This window comes from Austrofundulus limnaeus, unplaced genomic scaffold, assembly GCF_001266775.1.
Source record: "Austrofundulus limnaeus strain Quisiro unplaced genomic scaffold, Austrofundulus_limnaeus-1.0 Scaffold4, whole genome shotgun sequence".
Taxonomy (NCBI): domain Eukaryota; kingdom Metazoa; phylum Chordata; class Actinopteri; order Cyprinodontiformes; family Rivulidae; genus Austrofundulus; species Austrofundulus limnaeus.
The window spans coordinates 6,150,795-6,170,981 of NW_013952406.1; the positions used below are offsets into that span (position 1 = coordinate 6,150,795).

Consider the following 20,187-nt stretch of genomic DNA (forward strand, 5'->3'; position numbering starts at 1 on the left):
AAGTATTTTTATGTGTGTACAAGCTGTTTAGATCATCAAAAAGCCTGTGTTTTTAGGGTTAGTAATGGAGTTCGTGTACTCAGACCTGTAATATTGTGGGTTATGAAGCACCTTGGATAATCTCCAGAAATCAATGTAAAGGGTAATAAAAATAATTGCTGCTGGAACATTTTTCCTTTAGTTATTACAAAAACACAAAATAAGTAAAAAATAAGTATTTTTATGTGTGTACAAGCTGTTTAGATCARCAAAAAGCCTGTGTTTTTAGGGTTATTAATGGAGTTTGTGTGCTCAGACCTGTAATATTTGGGGTCACAAGTTTTTGCCATGGATATTTTGTGGGTCAGAAGACAAAAAGTTCGGGAACCTCTGGRTCAGACGATCCAACTCGAGGTTATAAGAATTTCATGCTGTGATACGTCCACCACTCAGAAAAAGCTGCAGCTGAAATTATGGTCAAACTAAATATGATAAACAGCTGTAATTCAAAAACAGAGTGAGGCATTTTTATTTATTTTGTTTTACGTTTTTCAAAACAGCAAAAAAAATTAATAATAATTATTAGAAGAATAGGAAAGCTTGGACCTTTCACTGACTAACAACTGTGACCTGAGAAAAAGAGGATGTGTTGTTTTCCTTCCTAAGCAAGGAATGGACTCGACAAAACGGGATGGTGAACATGAGGAAAGACCGCCTGCTCTTCCGTTTGAACATTCCTCTGAGATGGCCTCATCAACAGCTTTTGGACTACAGGACCCCTCACGTGTTAGTATGTTGCTCCTAAAATCAAAACAGTGGGGAATCAGAGGCTCTACAAAGCTGGAAGGGGAAAGCAGCAAAATGTCTGTACAGGGTTAAACTAATGGGATAGATACTGTATGTAGCCTTGAGCGAACTAATGCAGGAGCACTGTCCAGGTAAACAATTACATCACATGGAGAGATTAGGTCCGGCCACGTAACAGGTCAGGAGAAGACACTCTGCCTCCTTAACACATGACATTTCAGTTTCCTCTGGAGTTCCTATTATAGGACATAAAGAGAAATAACAGACAAGAAAACTAACAAAACTTGTCTTTCCCRCACATTTTTGAAACATGACAGGATGCAAATGATGCTGTGATTAGTAATCATTACCGTCATGAAGTTACTGAGGTCATATGTTTTTAGTCTGGTCCAATGTTGAGGAGGTGGAGAGGATAACAAATTCTTCTTCTATTAGATCTTTATTGACTCTGTCCCACTTAGGAAAGATTCAACCCTGCAGGTTTAATATAAAGGGTGTGGTGGTATTTGACTTCAGAACTGGCTGTATATTAGTCCTCAGGTTATGTAGGTTTATTTAGGATTTTTACACCCACCACCCCAAGGTTAAAAAAAAAAAATAACTGAAACAACACTAGGAGACTTTCACTATAAAAAAATACAACTATTATTTATCCAAACTGATCATACTGACGTGTTGGCCGTTTTAGAAATTGATTTACTTGTGACAAGCCATAATTGATTTAGGCTAAACARGTCGATTTATGACGAAATAGGAGACGTTCCGGGTATATTCACAAAACTGTGAGCTGAATTATAGWGTAAAAACAAACCATAAAGCTACACATACGAATAACGGGAAGTGAATGTTTGAATAATGATAGCGGACAACTCTCGGTGTTTCGACTAAAACAATAAGCTTTTTTSAGAGTCAGAGGAAGCCGAACACACGAGACACAAACAGCAGCTAAAAAACAGAAAAGGCTGAATATTGTTTAAACATGTTCAGGTTCCTACCTGCTCATATCAAAGCGGTGTCTCGTCCTCCGTGTCAGTAATTCAGGCACCTTCTTCCGAGCCGCGGCCTCTGAAGCTAAATGAGGTAAGTGCAGTGTTTAGGAAATTGCCAACGCGTCTCCCGGAACTAACGTCAGTGCTCACAGGGGCGTACGTGCTGACGTCTACRATCATGACGTCAAAACTGGGAGAAGCCACACCTACCTGCCCAGGCATCTGGTTTTCGGGTTTCTGTGACTAATATTGAAACTGTTTTTTTGTAATGTTCCATAAAGGAAAACAGGACGATCCAGGCCTTTTTTTCTCATGAAGATATTACCTGTCACATTTGTCCCTATTTAATTCAAAAACATTTAGGTGTATATTGCATGCTTTCCCCTTAAATAGATTTATTTCAAATACACCATTTAGGAGCCCGTGCCTCACTTTATCTACTTTTTTAATTTCCAGAGACCACCTGCTGCTATTTAATATCTGATGACATTCAGTGTGGAACAAACACATTTTATTCTTGTTTACCCTTTGTTGGGAAAATAATGTTCACTTTCATTGAATATGACAATAAACTGAACCGCAAACTCATTAGTTTTGATGGTGAAGGACAGTGTGTTTTGGGGATTACACTTTTTCTGAATGTAGCCTAGATTGTGTAGTTTTTCTTGTTGCCACAAGATGGCAGAAAAAAGTCAACTATCCAATCAGAAATGAGAAATAGGAACAGCCTTTAGGAAACTTTTAAAAGGAAATCATCTTTTGTCAGTCTGGAAACATTTTGGACATTTTACTTCAGTTATTTTGTRGCACAGTCCTTAAAGGCATCATTGCAATTGGATACGTGCGCCTTTTATATATAACAAATGCTACACAAAATGTTTTTTTAATATAGAAGAAAACTAAAATGATTGAACAGAATTAAAGTGAAATCTGTGGTTACATGACAACAAAGCACACAAAGACATGGCTGCTTTTAATCAAACACGTTTCAATGACATATGAGGCTGTCTGGGTGAGGAAAATGAAACGTGAAGACATTTGAACTGGATCCAGTTCAGCTCGCTGCTGTCACAGGTGGCCGGCCCTGTTTTACAACACTCCTCTGGCCTCCACCCAACCAACGGCTGGGAGAACCGGTGAGGACGAGACGCCTCACTTTAACCAGGAGTTTACCATCGAATAACCTGGTCCCCACATGGCACTCTTTAAAGAGGACCCGCAGGAGTGCCCGGTGTGCTACGAGACTCTCTCTGGCAACGAACGGACGCTGAGCTGCGGACATGTGTTTTGCCACGACTGCCTGGTGAAAACGCTGGTGAGCATCAACAGTGATGGAAACATCAGGGACACGATCGCTTGCCCCATCTGCCGTCACCTGACGTTCATCAGGAGACAAAAAGAAGCGCTGGCGTCCCTCGCAGCCAAACAGAGTCCGGACGAAGGACAGACCCTGGAGGTGCCTGTCCCACCGAGACCCGCGCAGCGCCAGAGCGCACGGCGCGCCTCCGTGGACAGTTTGCTCTCTGGGATGAACTGGGTGATCCGCTGCTGCAGGTGTGTGTTTCAGAGGATCCGCGCCGGGAGGCTGATCAGTCCCGGCAGCAGCAACGCGTGTCAGATCTTCATCATCAGCGCCCAGGGGCGACCCATGGCCGAGGAGGATGCGCTGCATGATGTGGTGACGACTGTGGAACAGCCGGCGCGCAGGAGGAGACGCAGGATTTGCACGACAGCGAGATGCTTAATCTTTTTGCTTTCTGCCTTTACTTTACTCGCGCTGGTGGCTGCGACCTTACCCTGGATTTTATTGGCATGATCCATTTGGAKGGCTCAACGTGCCAAATGATTAAATAACTTAAAGACATTCCCACGGATTTTTATCTCTATTATGCAATATTTATGAATGACTGATCCAAAAAAAAAAAAACCGTATGAACTGAAAATGTGCTTTAAAGTAAAAACATAAATACGTATTTATTTAGTTTTTTTCCTATAGTCTTAGCAGTCTAGTGTGCTCAAGTTTGTGACAAATTCAGCATGTAAACAATTCAAGCACAAAAATGACAAGCTTCTATTAAAAAAAGTTCCAAATCTATTATTTTTAATTTTGCTTTTTTGCACTGGTGACAAGATAGCCTATTGCTGTGCTGCATGTTTCCAAGCAAAAACACAACTTCCAGTTTTCAAATTAGTTCAATAAAAATAGRTGCATTGTTATAGAAAATAAATTAGGCTTGAATGAGTCTAACTATAAAGCATGCTATGCATGGTTAAATTGAGGTTACTGGAGTGACTGAATTTAACTGAATCTGTAAGAAATAATTGATGCTCRCTCGGCCGTCTGAAGGAGAGCTATCCGATTGCTGTAAGGAGAGACACTTCTGATTAGATTACCACTGAGACCCACAGAATCTAAAGTACCAAGAGTTTAAACTTACAGAACCTGCACGTGCAGACGTGTCTTAATGTTTATATTGAAACTTAAAGCTATAGRATTGGAAGATTGTGAGGAAGTTTMGCTTGGAATAACTTTTGTCCAAAGAGTTTCAGTGTTTCACTCAAACTGACATAGTGAGACAGATTTATGCAGTTTGAGGAACAGATTTGTCACTTGTTCTTGGAATGAACTTTTTCAGTATCATCACCATCCTCTGAAACATGGACACTCCTTTTACCTTGTAAGTTTTCAGTCCTCCCGCTGGACCAGTCCTGCAGGTTACACACCTGAACAGGCCTCTGCCTTTGAACAAAACCTGTTTTTGTTTATGTGTCAGAAACCTGACGAGTGACCTCTTTTTGGCAAAAATGAACTTGTTGGACTCATCGGTTTGGAAACTGATAACGGTAAGATCAATACATTGTTTCAAGAGACATAACTTAAAGCATCAAAACAAGGAAAGAGTTGAGTTAAAAAACGCTGAATGAACCAAACGTGCAGGCTGAACTCTACCAGTGTACAGGGAATGGAAACAAAACCAATAAGTGCAAGAAAACAGACACAAATAAACAAATAAATAAATAGATAAATATTTTCCTCATTTTCTCTGACATAAAAAAACGTATGTTTGTGGTAATTTCCCAATTATTTAATATCTATAAAATAATGTAAAATACTGCCTATAAGACATAAAAAATTGAACAAAAGCCTTAAAATATTAGAAAAACTGTGAAAAATAGGAATGGTTATAATGGCATATTACTGTTCATTAGCAGGATTAAATGTAGAATCTATCTGAATCAGGTCCTAGTTAATTTTAGCGTCCCTTTTGCATCTCCAAATCTCACTGCTGATTTACATATAAATAGTTTTGTCTGATATTTTTTTTTTATCTTCAGAAACCAGATTGTGGAGCGAAGCAGTTCTAGGAGGTGTTAGGGTATACACCCCTGGAAAATTTAGTGAAAAATCTACTCAAAACTATAAAATATTTTTTGTCCCCCATTTGTGGCGCCCCCTATAAACGGCACCCTTATCATTTGCTTACGCTGCCTTTGCCACGAGCCAGCCCTGGTCTAAACAAATCAACGTTGAACTGTTTGATAAATACATTTCAACCCAAGAAAGAAAAGAAATAAAGACACAATCTGCAAGTGAGATTCTTAAAAATGTAGAGTTTAATATATATTTATATTTATTTCTGACATTCTGATAAGGATTGCAGGTAGGCTTCACAGTACACACTGTGTTCAACTTCTTATGCCAAGCAGAGGACGGAGGGGTGGGCATGGTGGGCTCAACAAGCAGCAGATATTTTGTTTTGTTTTACACATTAGCTGTGAAAAGCAGAAGGAGGCTGTACATCTACAGGCAACCTCCACTCCTCCTCTATATTGCTCAAAATCCCACAAAGGTCCATTTATCGTGACCCACGTTTTCTTCAAATCCTTCTACTCATGTCTTTATTGGCCCCTCTTACAATCCCCAAAAAGACGGTGAAAACATGGATTATTAAAATACCCATATAAGTGCATGCATGACACTTTTTTTTCTTCTTTTTTTACGTATTTTCTAATTTAAACCCTGGACACAAAATGTAAACAAACTGGGCTTAAATTTAGACTAACATATGTAGTGATAAGGTGAGCTCAGAGGACTAAAGTCAATAATAGGCTTGATTAAACTATCATCTGGTGCAAAAAGGAAAAAAAAGCATCTTAAAACCCATAAAGTTTGTTATAGCTGAAATTAGATACATGACAAAAAATATAGCTCACATTTTTGGGAAGGAACTGATGATTTCTTTTCTTTCTTTGTAGTTTTCTTTCAGCAGCATAGTAACCACACATAAAATGACCATGAATGCATGCTTCTACATTGCTGCAGGTTCCAGTTATAATGCACAAAAGCATTAACGTGATGCTGCTATGTCCTGGTAATAAAACATGCCAACGGGCTGAAACTAACCCCATTAAAGCACTAACTCCCACTTGTCCTGCTAGTTGTTACAGAATGCCGTAACCTGTGTCAGTCACATTCAGAGACATCCTGGTACAAATGTATCGATGCAGCACAAATAAAAAACCTCTAGCACACGTTATTCATGACTATAGCTCCGAAAAAACAACCAGAGTGAGGGCACTTGCAATTGTAGTTATATAGTTACCACAACTATCAATATAATCAACATCACCAAAATCTTCATGAAGATTGAGCACACACACTGAGGCATACCAAAGATAACTTCTGCAGAAAGACTCGTCTATAATTCTTCTTGATTCCCACATAAAAAACCTACCAAAAAAAAAAAAAAGAAAAAAGAAAAAGAAAGCTTTGCAGTGAAATAAATGGCTTTTTTTTCTTCCGTAGAGTTCAAAAATGTGACTGAGTCCACGTTGTTTTGACTTAGAGAACACTGTAATCGCACTTTAACGTTACTGTTTTGAGAAACTGTACAATAAAGGAAAAAGGCGAAATTGTAAGGAGTGTCGTCAGGTTAATTAAAAATAAATATATCTCTAATTGTCAGAGAGCAAAAAACAAAAAGTCAGTTGTCTTCATAATCAGAACCTTGTTGTCATTTTTGAAACTTTCCAACTATAAAAATTAATTCAATGGCTTAGAATTGTTCAAGAAGAGGCAGATTATTTACATTATCGCCCGCTGATAAAGGCAAAAAAATATATGTTTTTGCCCATATGTGTACATTTGTCTGAACTGTTGGTAAAATATCACATTATTCACTGAACGGATGAAGCTTTCAGAAATCTATTATTGGGTTGAAATCCTTTTGATGTAAATCCAAGATGGCCACCTCCAACTGATCTTACAAACAAAATAAAATGTTATAACCCAGCCAATACCACAGATATTGGGCTAAATTTTGTTGTGGTTGTAGCTGGGCATTGTCCTCAACTCATGCTTTGAGCTCAGCACATTGTGCAATGTATTTTCCTGAAACATTGTCATTGCCTGTTGGAGTCAACCCTGTTTGAAACTCACAATCAATTCAAAGCAAGATGGCCGCCACAGAAAAGCAATCTTAGCAAACACAAAAACGGCTATAACTCAGTCAACTGTACAGYTACTGAGCTAAAATCTGGTGTGGTAGTAGCTGAGAGTCACCCACAACACGCAATCTAAGCTGTAACAGGACATGCAAAATCACAATATTGCAATGCACTGAATGTAGTTTTGTTTTCAAAAAGTGACCGAATAACTGTTTTGTCATTTCTGAACATAAGATAAACTTAAAACTTAAAACGTTGGCATAAGATGCAGCGGGCGATATGCATTTCTTTAAGGATCGCTAGGCCTTTACTTTAAACTGGATCACATAACATTTCATAAAAGAAAGTCATTTATAGTTACTCGGCAAGCCATTAAAGTTCCAACTGGACTGAAATGAAATCTTAAGCAACAGAATACTAAAAAAGAAGCAGCTTCGGCTGATTTCTAGCAGAAACAACATTCTGCTCGTCTGCTGCAGCATCGCAGTTACCTGGTGTTACTGTGAAATATGATGAACCTGCAGTACACCTGTTCATCGTGTGCAGGGACAAAAATAACATCAATTTTTTTAATCAATACATTATCTACACCATAAATATCAGCACATATACTGTATTGTCATCATTATATGTTCAAGATACACATTTTACATAGACTTTTCCTCTTGCTTTTTATACACATCATGTTTATGTACAGTCTTTGTATTGACACTCAGAGAAGGGTCAAAGGTCAATGAACCTGAAGCACTTGAAACAAAGTTAAGAGAGATAAATCACACAAACATAAAGGCAGTGTCGTTGTTCATCCGTTATCACCAAGCTGCAAAAAGGCCGACCACGCTGGGGGTTTAAAAAAAGACCACAAACACTCACACAAACTAAAGCACAGCCACTCTGAGGCCCTCTGAGGCCGGTCACATTGGCTTCTCATGCAACATCATGGGGTCTTTCTTCCACAGAACACTTACAAAAGCTAGAATTACAATAACATTCTTCTCAGTATGTGCTGGTTCAGTAGAAAGGGAGTCAAAAGTGAGCTTATCTACAACCGTAGACGTCTGGCAAAGAGTTTGTGATCAAAAAAAGAGACTTAAAGTTGTGGGGAGTGAGGCTATAAAAATAAAACTGAATTAGGTGTTTCATTCTGCATGCYAAGCCTTTTTTTAAAGGACCTGGCATGTATCTTTTTATTTTATTTTTTTTAACGTGTGCAAAGTCGAATACCCTGTGAGCAATAAAACCAGACTATCTGCTCTCACTCTGTCTCTGTCTCAACCTGAGGATGAACTTCCCTAAGCAAAACTTGTACAATGTGTGTGAGTCATGTTGCAATTTGACTGCATGTTATAAAGCAAAGGGAAAAAAAGCAATAAAAAAGACACACAAGTCACTGTGTTAAAAAGCGTTTAAATTATTTTAAAAAAGCCAAAATAAACCAGTGAAATTAAAATCTTTTGCTGTAATACTTATCTATTTTCCAGTCTTTCCTCTTAAAGGCAACAGTTCGTCCACTATGGCATTTTGGTGTTTGTTTTTCAGGTTTCTTTTTGTAGTCACGTTAAGCGATGCAGCTGTGAAAGATGGGTGTCTCTGCAGCTTGTGGCAGACGTGAACGTTCGTGTCCCGGTTTCAGGTGGGCATTGGGGGAGGCCGGTGGCTTGTTTCCACCAGGCCTCAATGGCAACAGTTAGGAGCATCTAGGGTTGCTGGTAYCGTGACGCCTCGGGGTCGTAGGTCATAAAATGGTGCTCTGGGGCTCCTCCTCGGGCGCAGCGTCCCCGTCTGGAGAGTCTGTCACTGCCGTGGACCTCCTGCAGGGGGCGCCGCTGAACTCATCGATGAGGCTGTCCAGATTGACATTGATGGAGGGGATTTCGTAATTGAAGATATCTAATGGTAACCATGACGGGAAAGGTGAGCAGAACAGCAGAAGTGGTATTGAAGAGCGACAGGAAGAGGAAACAGGCGAGGGTGAGGGTCATGTGATGATGATAATGAGGTGTAAAAATGAAAGAGAGCAGAAATAARGTTAGTTGTCTTTATGCTTGGCTCGTGATTTGTGGCATATGAACTAGATTAAAGTAGATTARATGTGCTTCACATTCTACACAGGGATGTTTCTCAGTTTTGAGATTAGCCACAGATTGGTGTCGTTTGTCTTTTGGCAGAACAGCGACACACACTTGGTCAGAAAAAAACACAACGACAGGTCAAACGACTGCACGATGACACATTGCACAGCTACAACAATGGCCGGATAAACCAACACAAAGGCAACAAGATGTGTGTGTATCTGCGGAGAAAGAAAAAATGGCGTCAAGACACCAAGTGGCTTAAAGTAGCAATGAAAGACTGCTTGTCCTGCAGAACCTTCAGCGCTGTACCGTTTACTGGAAGCCACAGGTCCAAACAGGCTGATGACTACTCCTGTGTAGGAATGAGATGGAGCGTGAAAGAAGAGGAAGCAGAGGTTACATAAAAAGCGAAAGGTTTACCTGTGGACCCCTGAGGGGGCAGGGGGGGCATTAGAGGATTAGAGGAGGAGGTGTCTGCCAGCATGAGGCCGGAGTACAGGGGGTAAACTGAACGAGGAGGGGAGTTTAAGATGAACCTTTGTAAGCAATGATTACTGCAATGAGAGCGCAATGTGGTGCACTCTGGGAAATCCATTAGCCGTGCYTTAGTGGTTAAGCTGCACAGAGCGAATAAATAACAATTTTAAACTGATGCAACAGAARAAAAAATAAATATTCTGATTGAGAGCTACACGTGGGGCGTCTTTAACACAGGCTGCAGGAGAGCCCAGAGGCATCCACAGTACGAGGCCAGGCAGTGAGATGGAGTGCATGGGGCGGGGGGGCGGTCTGGCTTACCCTAAAAGTCCCCCTCACACTTAGCCCACACTGAATCCCTGGCCTCACACAGCTGCAAAGTACACAATAGTAGCAGGGGAGGACAAGAGAATGATAAATATAACAAAGTCAAAGAATGACTGGAATATATAACAGAACACCTCATCATCAGAACATCATATTGCAGGTATCATGTGGGAGGTGGGGGTGTTTCTGGTTATGTTTCCACACCTGCTCAATGTAAGCCTCTGACCTACCTCTGCCGCATGTGGGGGTCTGGGTAACACAGATAAACAGAGAGCACATGATGGCGACTTCCATACAAGCAGAACGAGCTATATGCTTGTCTGATGTTTCCACACGTTACCCGGAAACATCATCACAGAACACAAGCGATGACATCGGCTCACTACACAGAAACGCTAAAATCTACCTTTTATTTTTGCGTCTGTTTCTAAAAGGCAGCTTCTTTTTTTTTCTGTCAATCATATTTTTTTGGGGAGGTGATCAGACAATTAAAAGAAACAGGTGTCCTCTACGTCTWCAGTCATACAGAGTCCTACACTCGTCCTCCATCTCCATTGGACAGAGCCACAGCGAGTCTGAGAGTGGGCCGCTGCAGCCCCACCTGAGGCGGCGGCGGTGGGGGTGATGTTGCCACGGGCTGGTGTTTACCTGTAGACATGCTCTCTCCAGGAGACAGTCCATCCAGGAGGCCCTGCTCCAGAGGCTGGGGGACCGGGGGCAAGGCCGGACCAGAGATCCCCAGGGGCACTGTGGGTGGCTGAGGAGGGGGCAGGCTGGGTCTCTGCCTGGGCTTGGGGGCAGGCCGTGACTTGGTGAGTGTTCCGGTCAGGGAAGGCGGGGAGGATAGGGAGTGSGGTGCCCCTAGCGGAGTCTGTCCAGGGGACGATGGTGGGACTTGTCCAGGAGGATAGGTCAGTCCATATGGGGACGGGGTGCTGGGAGGGGTGGGGGAAAGGCTGACCGGTGACGGCTGACCCGTCGACTGGTCAGACATTCCTCCTGATTGGCCATACGGGATTTTTGGCGGGACTGGGGCCAACTTTTTGGAACCTGCAAACAAACATAGCATGTTACAGTATTTTACTGTTCCCTCTGACGAAATATCAAATCGACTCATTTAGTCAAAGCAAAACAATAAAATAAAAAAGATCAACATGCTGACCTTTGCGCAGAGTGTGRGGACTCTGCTCTGTGGAGTGGGGGGACTGGCTGCTGCTCTGAGGGCTGCTGCTGGGGGGCACTGTTGGACTGGCCACCTGGATGGCTTTGTGTCCAATTACAGGGGAGAGCTCTTTACTCTTCAGTGAACTGAAAAACAGCAGACATTATCATATGGACCAGAATAGAAACAGCAAATTATTCAACACTGAAGGCCTGAGCTGTGTGTTTACAACATGTGCCTCACATTACCTTACAACAGTCACTGCCACCATCATCACCACTGCTAGTGATTCTTACACTCTTATAAATCACTTTTTWAACCTACATTAATACAGTTGCTGAAATCAAGAACACAACTGAAAGCAACAGAACATCAAATCTATTACGGTAAATATTAAGAGATTTTTTTAAAATATTCAATATATGATTTTTTACATGTCTCACAATCACACAAAAATATTTATAATTACAGAAGGCAAAAATTATATCAAAATATACTAAAAATAGGTGTCAAATATTGTACATCTCTAGAAACACATCACATTTTATCCTTGAAACATAAAAAAACGTGAACAGAAAAATACATAAACATTGTTAGAAAGGTTAACTGTAAACACTGACTTTATTCCTTTTTGTTGTGAATGGAATAAAAGTCTAATAAAGAGGTTACTCATTTTTCAGACTCTCTCGGTGCTTTAGAGATATCGTGAAGCAAATGTGCAATAATAAAATATCAGTAAAACTGACAAAACAGTGAATATGGTATCACATGGTAATTTAAAACTTCTCTCGCATTTGCTACCTGAAATTCAGAACTAGAAGACAGATGTACAACTTTCTCAGTGTAAAGTCACAAACTGAAGGCTAAAGAGACAATTATAACAGACTGACACAATATTGAGAAAAGCAAATTAAAATCAAAATAATGAACAAAAATCACAAAAATTTTTACTTTACTAATTTTTTTCTCTCTTTCTTTTTTTTGTAGACCAAGGCAAAAAATGTTTTATTTTTTCTCATCAGCTTAACTGTACATGTTAGAATAAATTCATTTCTGCATTTTGGGTTCATAACATGTTATATTCAACATAAAATTTCTGAGGTTCATACTCTCTAATTTTAAAACAAGTTGGAGCAGGTCTAAGATTTTTCCAATGTTTTAAAATTTAAGAACAATTACCCTTCTGAAATTTTAATTATTGTCTAATACTTGTGTTGTTTTTTTAATTTATTCTGTCACTCATTTTTATCCTCAGCCCATGTTGTTTGTTGAAACCAAAGCAAGAAAATCTTATTAAAACTATTATAATTGTATTTTGTTTGTTAACAATAATTAAAATAAACTCTTCAAGCTTTAGAACATAAAATTAAATCAGTTCATATACAGTATAAAATGCTTTTTTGATGAAATTTCTGTGGTTTTTGTCTTTAACCCAACAACGTCAAACTGWGTAAGTCGTGCATATTTTTGTTTTCTATAATAACCAGCATCCCAGGCATCCAGACAACCTGAAGTTACAGAATCTCAGGTTTGACACTGAAATAAGGAGGAAAAAGGAGCAAAAGGCAGATCTGAGCAGGGAACTACACAGGAGAAATGCAGCTGCCACTCTGTGATGCGTCCATWGTGGCCGTAGGTGTGTTGTGTTTACCTAGTCAGCCTGGGGGGTCCTCTCTCTCGGGCACATGGACAGGCAGCCCACGGTGGGGGCGGGGGCACAGACGAAGGGAGGCTAGGGGGGTTGCCAAGGGCCTGGTCATGGCGGGTCAGTACCAAAGGGGTTTTAACATAAAGTGGAGAGGCATTTGTGTCGGGCGGGGGGGCGTGCGACATGTCACCCGGGGGGCTGTGCTTGGGGAAGTGCAGGCAGCTAGGTTTGGGGTTTGAATTGATGTCGAGCGACGAGGAGGAAGAGGAGGAAGAGGAGGAAGGAGGCGGGGCAGGGGGGGTGAAGCCAGACCAGCGCATCGGGGGAGGCGGGGAGGCCGGGGGCTGGGACTCGGGGCCTGGCGCCACGGGGCGAGCGCAGGGCGGGGCTTTGGGGTAGAAGTGGTGCGGGGCGGCGTGGCACGAGGCGCTCGGGTAAGGGGGGGGCGGCCGGTCCTCCCCCGGGGGTGCGTGGGCATGAGAGGTGTCCGGCCGATTGAGCGGCATGTTGTCTGAGCTGCAGATATTAAGAAAACAGACAGCACAAATAAAACAGCTCGAGTGGCTCGAACGCATTGGAGCGATTAAAAAAAAAATCTGTTCTGATGATTTGGGTGTTAGTGAGTTAGTTGGTCTGTGGCAAGAAGGAAAAAGACAAAAAAAAAGCATTTTAGGGAAAACTGGTGAGCACCAAACTTAGCACACAGTCAGCCTAGTGCAAATACAAGAACAAGCACAAAATAAGCAAAGAAAAACAGCATCTTATTGCCAAAGGAAAAGAATAGAGTGTGTAGAACTTCCTCTGTGATCACCTTGTGTCTGCACACTGCATGGAGCTCTGAGGATCTTTCTCTTTAGCCAAGGTCTTGATATGAAGCTTACAATGCTATCAAACTGAGCTGCATATCTCCTCACTGCTGGATATGGAAACCCTGATCATATTAGACTTTGTTCGCATCCCAGGTCCTGCAGTCAGCCCAGGGCAGTGTGAAACAGACACAAAACCCTTTCATCAGCTGAAAGAGCCACAGGAAATGAGGGGAAAGCCAGCCAAGCCAGAAGCCAGATTAATTCTTGTCTGCCACACAGGCAGAACCACTAACCATGAGGTGATTATTCATGTGTTTCAATATGAAAGTGGAACCGACTATYCTGGAGTCAATCTGAGTGTAAAAAGATGGAGAAAGCCAAGCCGACAGCGAGATGATGGATATYTCAGCATGCTTGCAAAGAGTCACAGATCAAAGCGTGTAATAACATCTTATACATAAACACAATGTCAATACAGGATTGAGTATAAAACAAAAATTGTCAAAGTTGGAAAAAGGAAAAAAAGAAGTTGCAATGAAAAACAACATAAAAACAGAATGCTCGCATAGTGCAGAGTGTGAAACCAGAACAATGGATTGGAGCTARGTCGCCTCGCTTTCGTCTCCTTCAAATGGCCTGGCCTCCTTTTTGGGTGAAAACGAACGCTGTGAAAGTGCTGGTGACACGCTGGAAATAACAAATGTGTCACATCTAGAAGTTTCAGCGTCGCTTTGACGCAGAAAATATGTATTTTTTAAAAGAGGTTTGCAGATTTGTTTGTTTCTATAAAACCAAGAAAGCTTATTAAAGCATAGCTTCATTTGCAGCGAGGACTTCAATAAGATGGGAGACATTTTAAGCTGTTATTATGTACACATGTGGCTACCCAGTGGAGCAGCTGCACCCCACTTTAGAAAAAGTGGGTGCAGGGGGTGGAATGACAATTGTGCTTCCCTTAAGTAAAAACAATTACAGTACATCCGGTTTTTCATCCTCAGTTTTATTCCTTTCAGATGCTACTGAGCATGCTACTTAATAATAATTTAAAATAATGAGCTTTCTATAAATTCAACACTGGACAAAGAAAACAAAAAAATTATCAAAGGGTAATCGAAGAATATGGTACAAATATAAAGTCTAATTTACCTACTATCTGTCAGCATATGACACTTTAGGCCAGAGGGTGGTGTTGTTATTCCACTTTTATTAGGGAGAAACTGCCCATTTCCCATAGTTCAACAATAAAGTGGCTTCCAGGGACTCAAAACTAACACTGGTCAAATGCATTTAGCACCAGTCAAAGCACTGAGGTTCATTTTCACCCAAAAACAAGGTGGCAGCTTGCAGAAGCTGAGTATGTTGCTCCAATCCATCAAACATTAGACATGAATATTTTGACTGAGGTAGAAAGAAAACAATGGATGGGTCACACGGCCAAGGACGATGGTCAAACCCGTTTAGAAATGTTGATGGTGACGAAGACGGTGTTGGCAGTAAGGATGCGTAGGAGTGTGCGAGTGAGGAAGGAGGAAGCGTTATTTTCATGTTAACTTACCAAATCCTCTCTCCCAGAGGGGGAGTGGCGGACGGAGAGGTGACGAGCTCTCCTGGCTGCTCGGGGATGAGCGTGTCTGCCGGGGAGCCGGGCCCTTGCATGCCCGGAGGAGTGGAGGAAGCCTTGCGCGTCAGTGTAGACGAYCCCTTGCGGGACACCCAGGAGGTATCCATAACCCGGACGCCCATACTGGAGAGGAACACAATCATAGTAGTAATCATGGTTACATGTGATGAAAACAATCCAAACATGAAGTGAGTGACGGGAAAATTTGAGGAAGGAAGTGGGAAAAAGGAATGATACGGTACCTTTGTATCTTCCTAATGCTGCGTTAGTAGAGGAGAAGAAAGGCAAAAGGGGTATGAGGACATACAGTAAGTGATGCAGACATTCACAAATTGAAAACATTGTGCATGAGGGGACGATGAGGGATGAGGAGGATGGCAAGCCTTAGTATTCAAATATAAGACTTGAAATCACCCGTCTGGTTAAAAAGTTTTGTAAATTCCACTGTTTTCTACCTCATTCTGCTGTAAAATGCGGCGGAAATTCATCCAGAATGCCGGGTTTTACGCCGATTCATGAACGCATCAGAATGCCGGAAAAAAAGGACGTTTTCTCAGGTCATTGAACGCTGCTTTTGACGCGCTACGGCATTCTGAGACCAGAGGAAACGRCGCATGTTACGCCGTTTTTAGACATCCATAACGCCGTCCAAAATGGCGTTTTAAGAAATTATGCAAAGCCCTGCCCAAACCTTTCTCATCCATTTGGATTAAACTCCACTCATCTAATAAGATAACTAGAACTGCAGATCACACTAATTCACCACACATCAGCTCTACTGCAAAGAGATTGATTATTTTATTTTATTTTTTTACCTTTTGTCAAAAATCACATTCTGGGTGTTCAGTAGGTGAGAGGATGTCAGAGCCCTTTACCCGTGTGCTCTCCATCAGGGGCGGAACTAGACTTTTTGCAAGGGGTGGTCGAGGTGCTTTTTAATGGGGGCACATACGAATAAAGAAAAACCCTCTGGATATGAACATTCAAATGGCTTGCATTCAGCTGTTTTAAGAAATATTGGATTGAAATTTGCATGAACATAGCTAAGAATGATTAAAAAAACCAAGCTAAATGTTAGCCACGACTTATTCAGCCCTTTTGAGTGACACAAAGCTGAAGATTAGTATAAAAGTAGCTGAAAACTATCAAATTCCAAATGCCACTTGAAAACACAAGATGGCCAACACAGCTCACTTTAAAACACATTTATTCAGCCATTTTAGGATTTACTGAAACGAAATTAGTTGTGAAGAAGTTAGGAATGATCACAAGCTGATTGCCGATGCTAATCCCAAATTAAGCTAACCACTAATGCTAATGCTAATTTTACAAAGTGCTATAATTCAGGAATTTTTAATCATACACAACTGAAAATTTATACAATATATGAGAGAGCAATCTTTCACAAAATCTAAATGTAAAAAAATTCAAGATCTGCACCCACTTGTCATTTCTTTTGGGGTGGCACTTGGGCTGGCCAATCAGGTGCCAGGTGTGGCACCAGCCACCCCGGCCACCCCTCTGGCCCCGCCCCTGCACTCAGTGGCATCTTTTAAATCAAACTGATTGATTGTTAAGCACCTTGTGAATATGTTTCCGTGAAAGGCGCTTTATAAGCAAAACTTTACTTACTTACTTACTTAAACCAGTTTAGAAGAGATTTTTCTTTTGCAAAGTTGCTCATTACTTAAAATTAAATAAAGCAACTTCAAAAATCTTACAACTTCAGATGAATATCTAATCTTGGAGGTTCTGTGTTAATTTGACTTTAGCTGGTTCTGCCCCCCTCACCCCCTTCAAATAATTTCCCATTGGTTGGATGAGTGACTCAGGCCAGGTGACGCAGCAGCCAGACTGTGAAGGATGAGCTGGGTGTGGGAGGACAAGAAGATGAGCCCAGAAAAATATTTCCTGAGGAAAAAAAATCAACTAACAGCTCTCTGTGAGGGGCCTGTTGCCATAGAGACAACACCATTCCAGCAATTCAGCCTCCTCTTGATGAAACCCGATAACAGGGGATTTAGTTGTATGTCGGAAAACAATTGGAGGCAAAATGCTTGTCTCTCTGTGATCTGRGGAGGCAGCTGACACCCTGGAGCAACAATTTTAGATGGCAGGATGTGTAAAAAAAATAAATTAAAGAAAATAAAACCTTTTCCTGCGAGCACACACTAATTCAGCTCAGCGGCGTGGGTGATGAGAGCGAGTGAAAGATGGAAGACGAGTGGGCAGGATCATACCCATCTTTCTTGTAGAACTCCAGCATCATGTTGTCAGTGGCGACGCTCAGTGGGCGGCGGCTCTGGTCGTGCTGCTGCTGCTGTTTGCGATCCGATTGGTCCATGTCTGGTGACGGCATGGAGCTGTAGTTGGAGTTGTGGTTGGTGTGGATCGGGCTTCCGTAGCTGCCTGTCAAGTTGAATTCAATCTCTGCGGCATAAGCAGACACAACATCAGCAGAACTGTAGCGAGTTTTCAACAAATCCTCTCCAAAACATTTCTTTTTTAGGCTAAAACATTATATTTTGAGTCTTTTTTCCCATCCAGGGTTAGCAAAAACTGTAGATACACAGACTATAAATGGGAGATAGCCTATTTAATGTACAGATTTTCAAAATCTTTTCATTTTGATAGCAAATCTAACCCTAAAATCACATCAGAGATGGTGTTCATTGAACACCCACAGTTCTGGATACCAGTATTTCCTTGCAGCAATCTATTTAGCACCTGAGTCTGTTTGTATTGTTGATTGCCCAACATCCCCCTCACATTTAAGTTCTGCTTTCTGTGTTTTAAAGCTCTCAGTCTGGGATTACTTTCTGGGACATGTGCATAACCTCTATTACAAGCGTGCACACTGTTCACAGTAATATTATCCCCTACCTCCAGGGAAAAACCAGTCAGCATGCTGAATTATGGGCTCAATAATGCCAACAATCTGTAGGGAAACAGTGGTCATCATCTCTGTCATGTTCCTGTCAAAAAAAAKAAAAAAAACAATAAGGACAATAAGCGTCACAATGAAATGAATGTGTGGTTAGTTTACACGTGGTTAGTACGTTAAGAATACATACGGTTCTGTGTGCGTCCAGAGCAAGTTAGGTCCGAGAACAATGGCGACATTACCGGGAGTCATCTTATTTGAGTCTTGATACTCACTCAGCTTGGCTAAAAATTTGATCAGATATCTGCAAAATAAGGTATTTTTTACACAGATGTTCTTTGATAATGTAGATAAAAATAATTACTTTTAGGTAAATAGAAAAAAATGCAGAATTAGTTGGGCTGCAGACATGCAAACAACTACAGCTTGCTTCAGGACTGCTAAACTATACTACTAAAGGACTTCTTGACTTTTGGTTTATTGATTGCATATGGCATGTTCAATTTAAAAAATAACGTTGAGCTTGTGTAACAATATGATTAAAAGAACTCAGAAGAAAGTACTGACCTAAAATTATTCAAGTTGTCTGTGGGTAGTTTTTCACATACTGCCATCAACGCTTGTAGCCTCTTATCCATATCCTGAACGCTGCAGACAAATATTGAACAAACAGGTTTATTCACGTTGCACTTTCTAGTAAATGTCACCAGTTTCCAGTTAGAAGGCTTGTTTCAAAGCCTACTTTTTATTCAACATAGCCAACAGGATAATCCAAGATTTGTTTTTAACGAGAGGATAACAACTCACTTCGAAGCCTGAATCCATTCATCATAAAGTTCAGTAGTCATTAATGGCTCAGGGAGTTCACGGAGGTATGATTTCAGGGCCCCTGTGGGTGAGAATAACGTGTCGAGGATAAAAAAAAGAAGAAGTTGGTCAGCTTTTTTTGAGAGATGTTTTCTTGCCTTCAGGGCACATGGAAGGCTATGCTCCATATCTTTACTGCCCTCTGGCTGGCCTTTGCAGCTGCCAGATTCATGTTTGTGCAGAATAGCTGTCATGCTAATATGTGTGACAGACAGCGACGACCGAGCAAGCAACCAAAGGGAAACTGTGGGCGGAGTATTTTCAGCGTGGGGAAACAACAACATTTTCTAATGTGTTTGAGTGGGTGGAAATCACCTGCAATGGCGTGTGGGTCGGACGAGTACTCCTGCACATCAAGAACGCCGCAGTCCAAAGAGGCTTTCAGCTTCTTCAGCTTGGAGGCCGATGGAGCCACTCTGAACAGGCCCTAAAGACCCCACATTTATTACACAGTCATGAGTAATTACCGGTTGTAACATGAGCTTTGCCCCAACACTAAATCGCAGCAAGTGCATTTGTTAAATGGTAACTATGAGCACACATTTCATTTTATTCCTGCGTGCAAAACGTGCAACGACAAAGTGCATGATGCGTGTGTTTTACCTCTTCTTGCATGCCACACTCTAATAGCATGGTGACACARGCTTCGATGGGGAAAGCGATCTCTCTCCCGCTAATATTCAGGTGTTCCTCCAGGGACTTGCCAAATGACGGCTTTTCCACCCACGCCTCTGCGACACAAATCAGTGTTAAGAATCGCACAGCGATACAATAAAACCCACTCATCACAWAGGTCATCTTTTTCGGGAGGATTTGGAACGATGGTTCTACAAAGTTTTTTTTTCTCTGCAAATTTATTAAAAACGTGATGCTGAAAAGCTTCAGTTAAAGGGACCCCCATTAGTTGTAACATTAGACTTTATATGATAAACATATATTTTAACTGTAAAATAAAGACTGTAAAAATTCTGTAGGATGTTCAGTTTTTATCATTTTTAAACTAAAAGTTTAAAAATATATTACACGAACGGGGCCATTTTATTTACACAAAGCATTCCGGGTAAATGATAACGTGGATAGGTCCTCGGTGTGAG

General features: G+C 41.3%; 3 protein-coding genes across 8 annotated transcripts in view; 1 reads left to right on the top strand and 2 right to left on the bottom strand.

Annotated features, from left to right (window-relative positions):
- Window positions 1–1,888, bottom strand: part of ndel1b (nudE neurodevelopment protein 1-like 1b) — an 11,289-nt gene extending 9,401 nt beyond the window's left edge. Inside the window, exon 1 of one of the 2 annotated variants that reach the window (XM_014025470.1) lies at window positions 1,782–1,888. The gene's annotated coding sequence lies outside the window, so the exon portion shown is untranslated. The remainder of the gene's footprint in view (window positions 1–1,781) is intronic. The other variant, XM_014025478.1, reaches the window with a different exon arrangement.
- An 883-nt stretch (window positions 1,889–2,771) lies between these two features.
- Window positions 2,772–3,807, top strand: LOC106529952 (RING finger protein 222). Its single transcript, XM_014025490.1, has one exon. The coding sequence runs from the start codon at window positions 2,971–2,973 to the stop codon at window positions 3,589–3,591; it is 621 nt and encodes a 206-aa protein (XP_013880944.1). The 5' UTR covers window positions 2,772–2,970; the 3' UTR covers window positions 3,592–3,807.
- A 1,560-nt stretch (window positions 3,808–5,367) lies between these two features.
- Window positions 5,368–20,187, bottom strand: part of arhgap44a (Rho GTPase activating protein 44a) — a 30,552-nt gene continuing 15,732 nt past the window's right edge. The window contains exons 10-23 of one of the 5 annotated variants that reach the window (XM_014025526.1): window positions 19,697–19,824; window positions 19,409–19,520; window positions 19,034–19,115; window positions 18,794–18,874; window positions 18,417–18,530; window positions 18,226–18,317; window positions 17,583–17,772; window positions 15,585–15,602; window positions 15,277–15,465; window positions 12,916–13,428; window positions 11,265–11,410; window positions 10,751–11,152; window positions 10,097–10,148; window positions 9,032–9,113 (exon numbers count right to left, since the gene is read on the bottom strand). In XM_014025526.1, the coding sequence (XP_013880980.1) occupies window positions 10,141–10,148; window positions 10,751–11,152; window positions 11,265–11,410; window positions 12,916–13,428; window positions 15,277–15,465; window positions 15,585–15,602; window positions 17,583–17,772; window positions 18,226–18,317; window positions 18,417–18,530; window positions 18,794–18,874; window positions 19,034–19,115; window positions 19,409–19,520; window positions 19,697–19,824 (2,075 nt within the window). In that variant the 3' untranslated portion in view covers window positions 9,032–9,113; window positions 10,097–10,140. Of the gene's footprint in view, window positions 10,149–10,750; window positions 11,153–11,264; window positions 11,411–12,915; window positions 13,429–15,276; window positions 15,466–15,584; window positions 15,603–17,582; window positions 17,773–18,225; window positions 18,318–18,416; window positions 18,531–18,793; window positions 18,875–19,033; window positions 19,116–19,408; window positions 19,521–19,696; window positions 19,825–20,187 lie in introns of all 5 variants that reach the window. The other 4 variants (XM_014025501.1, XM_014025517.1, XM_014025510.1 and 1 more) reach the window with 4 other exon arrangements.

What these genes read in the sequence shown, in the direction of transcription:
- LOC106529952 (XM_014025490.1), top strand. Translation starts at nt 2,971, where the DNA reads ATGGCACTCTTTAAAGAGGACCCGCAGGAGTGCCCGGTGTGCTACGAG.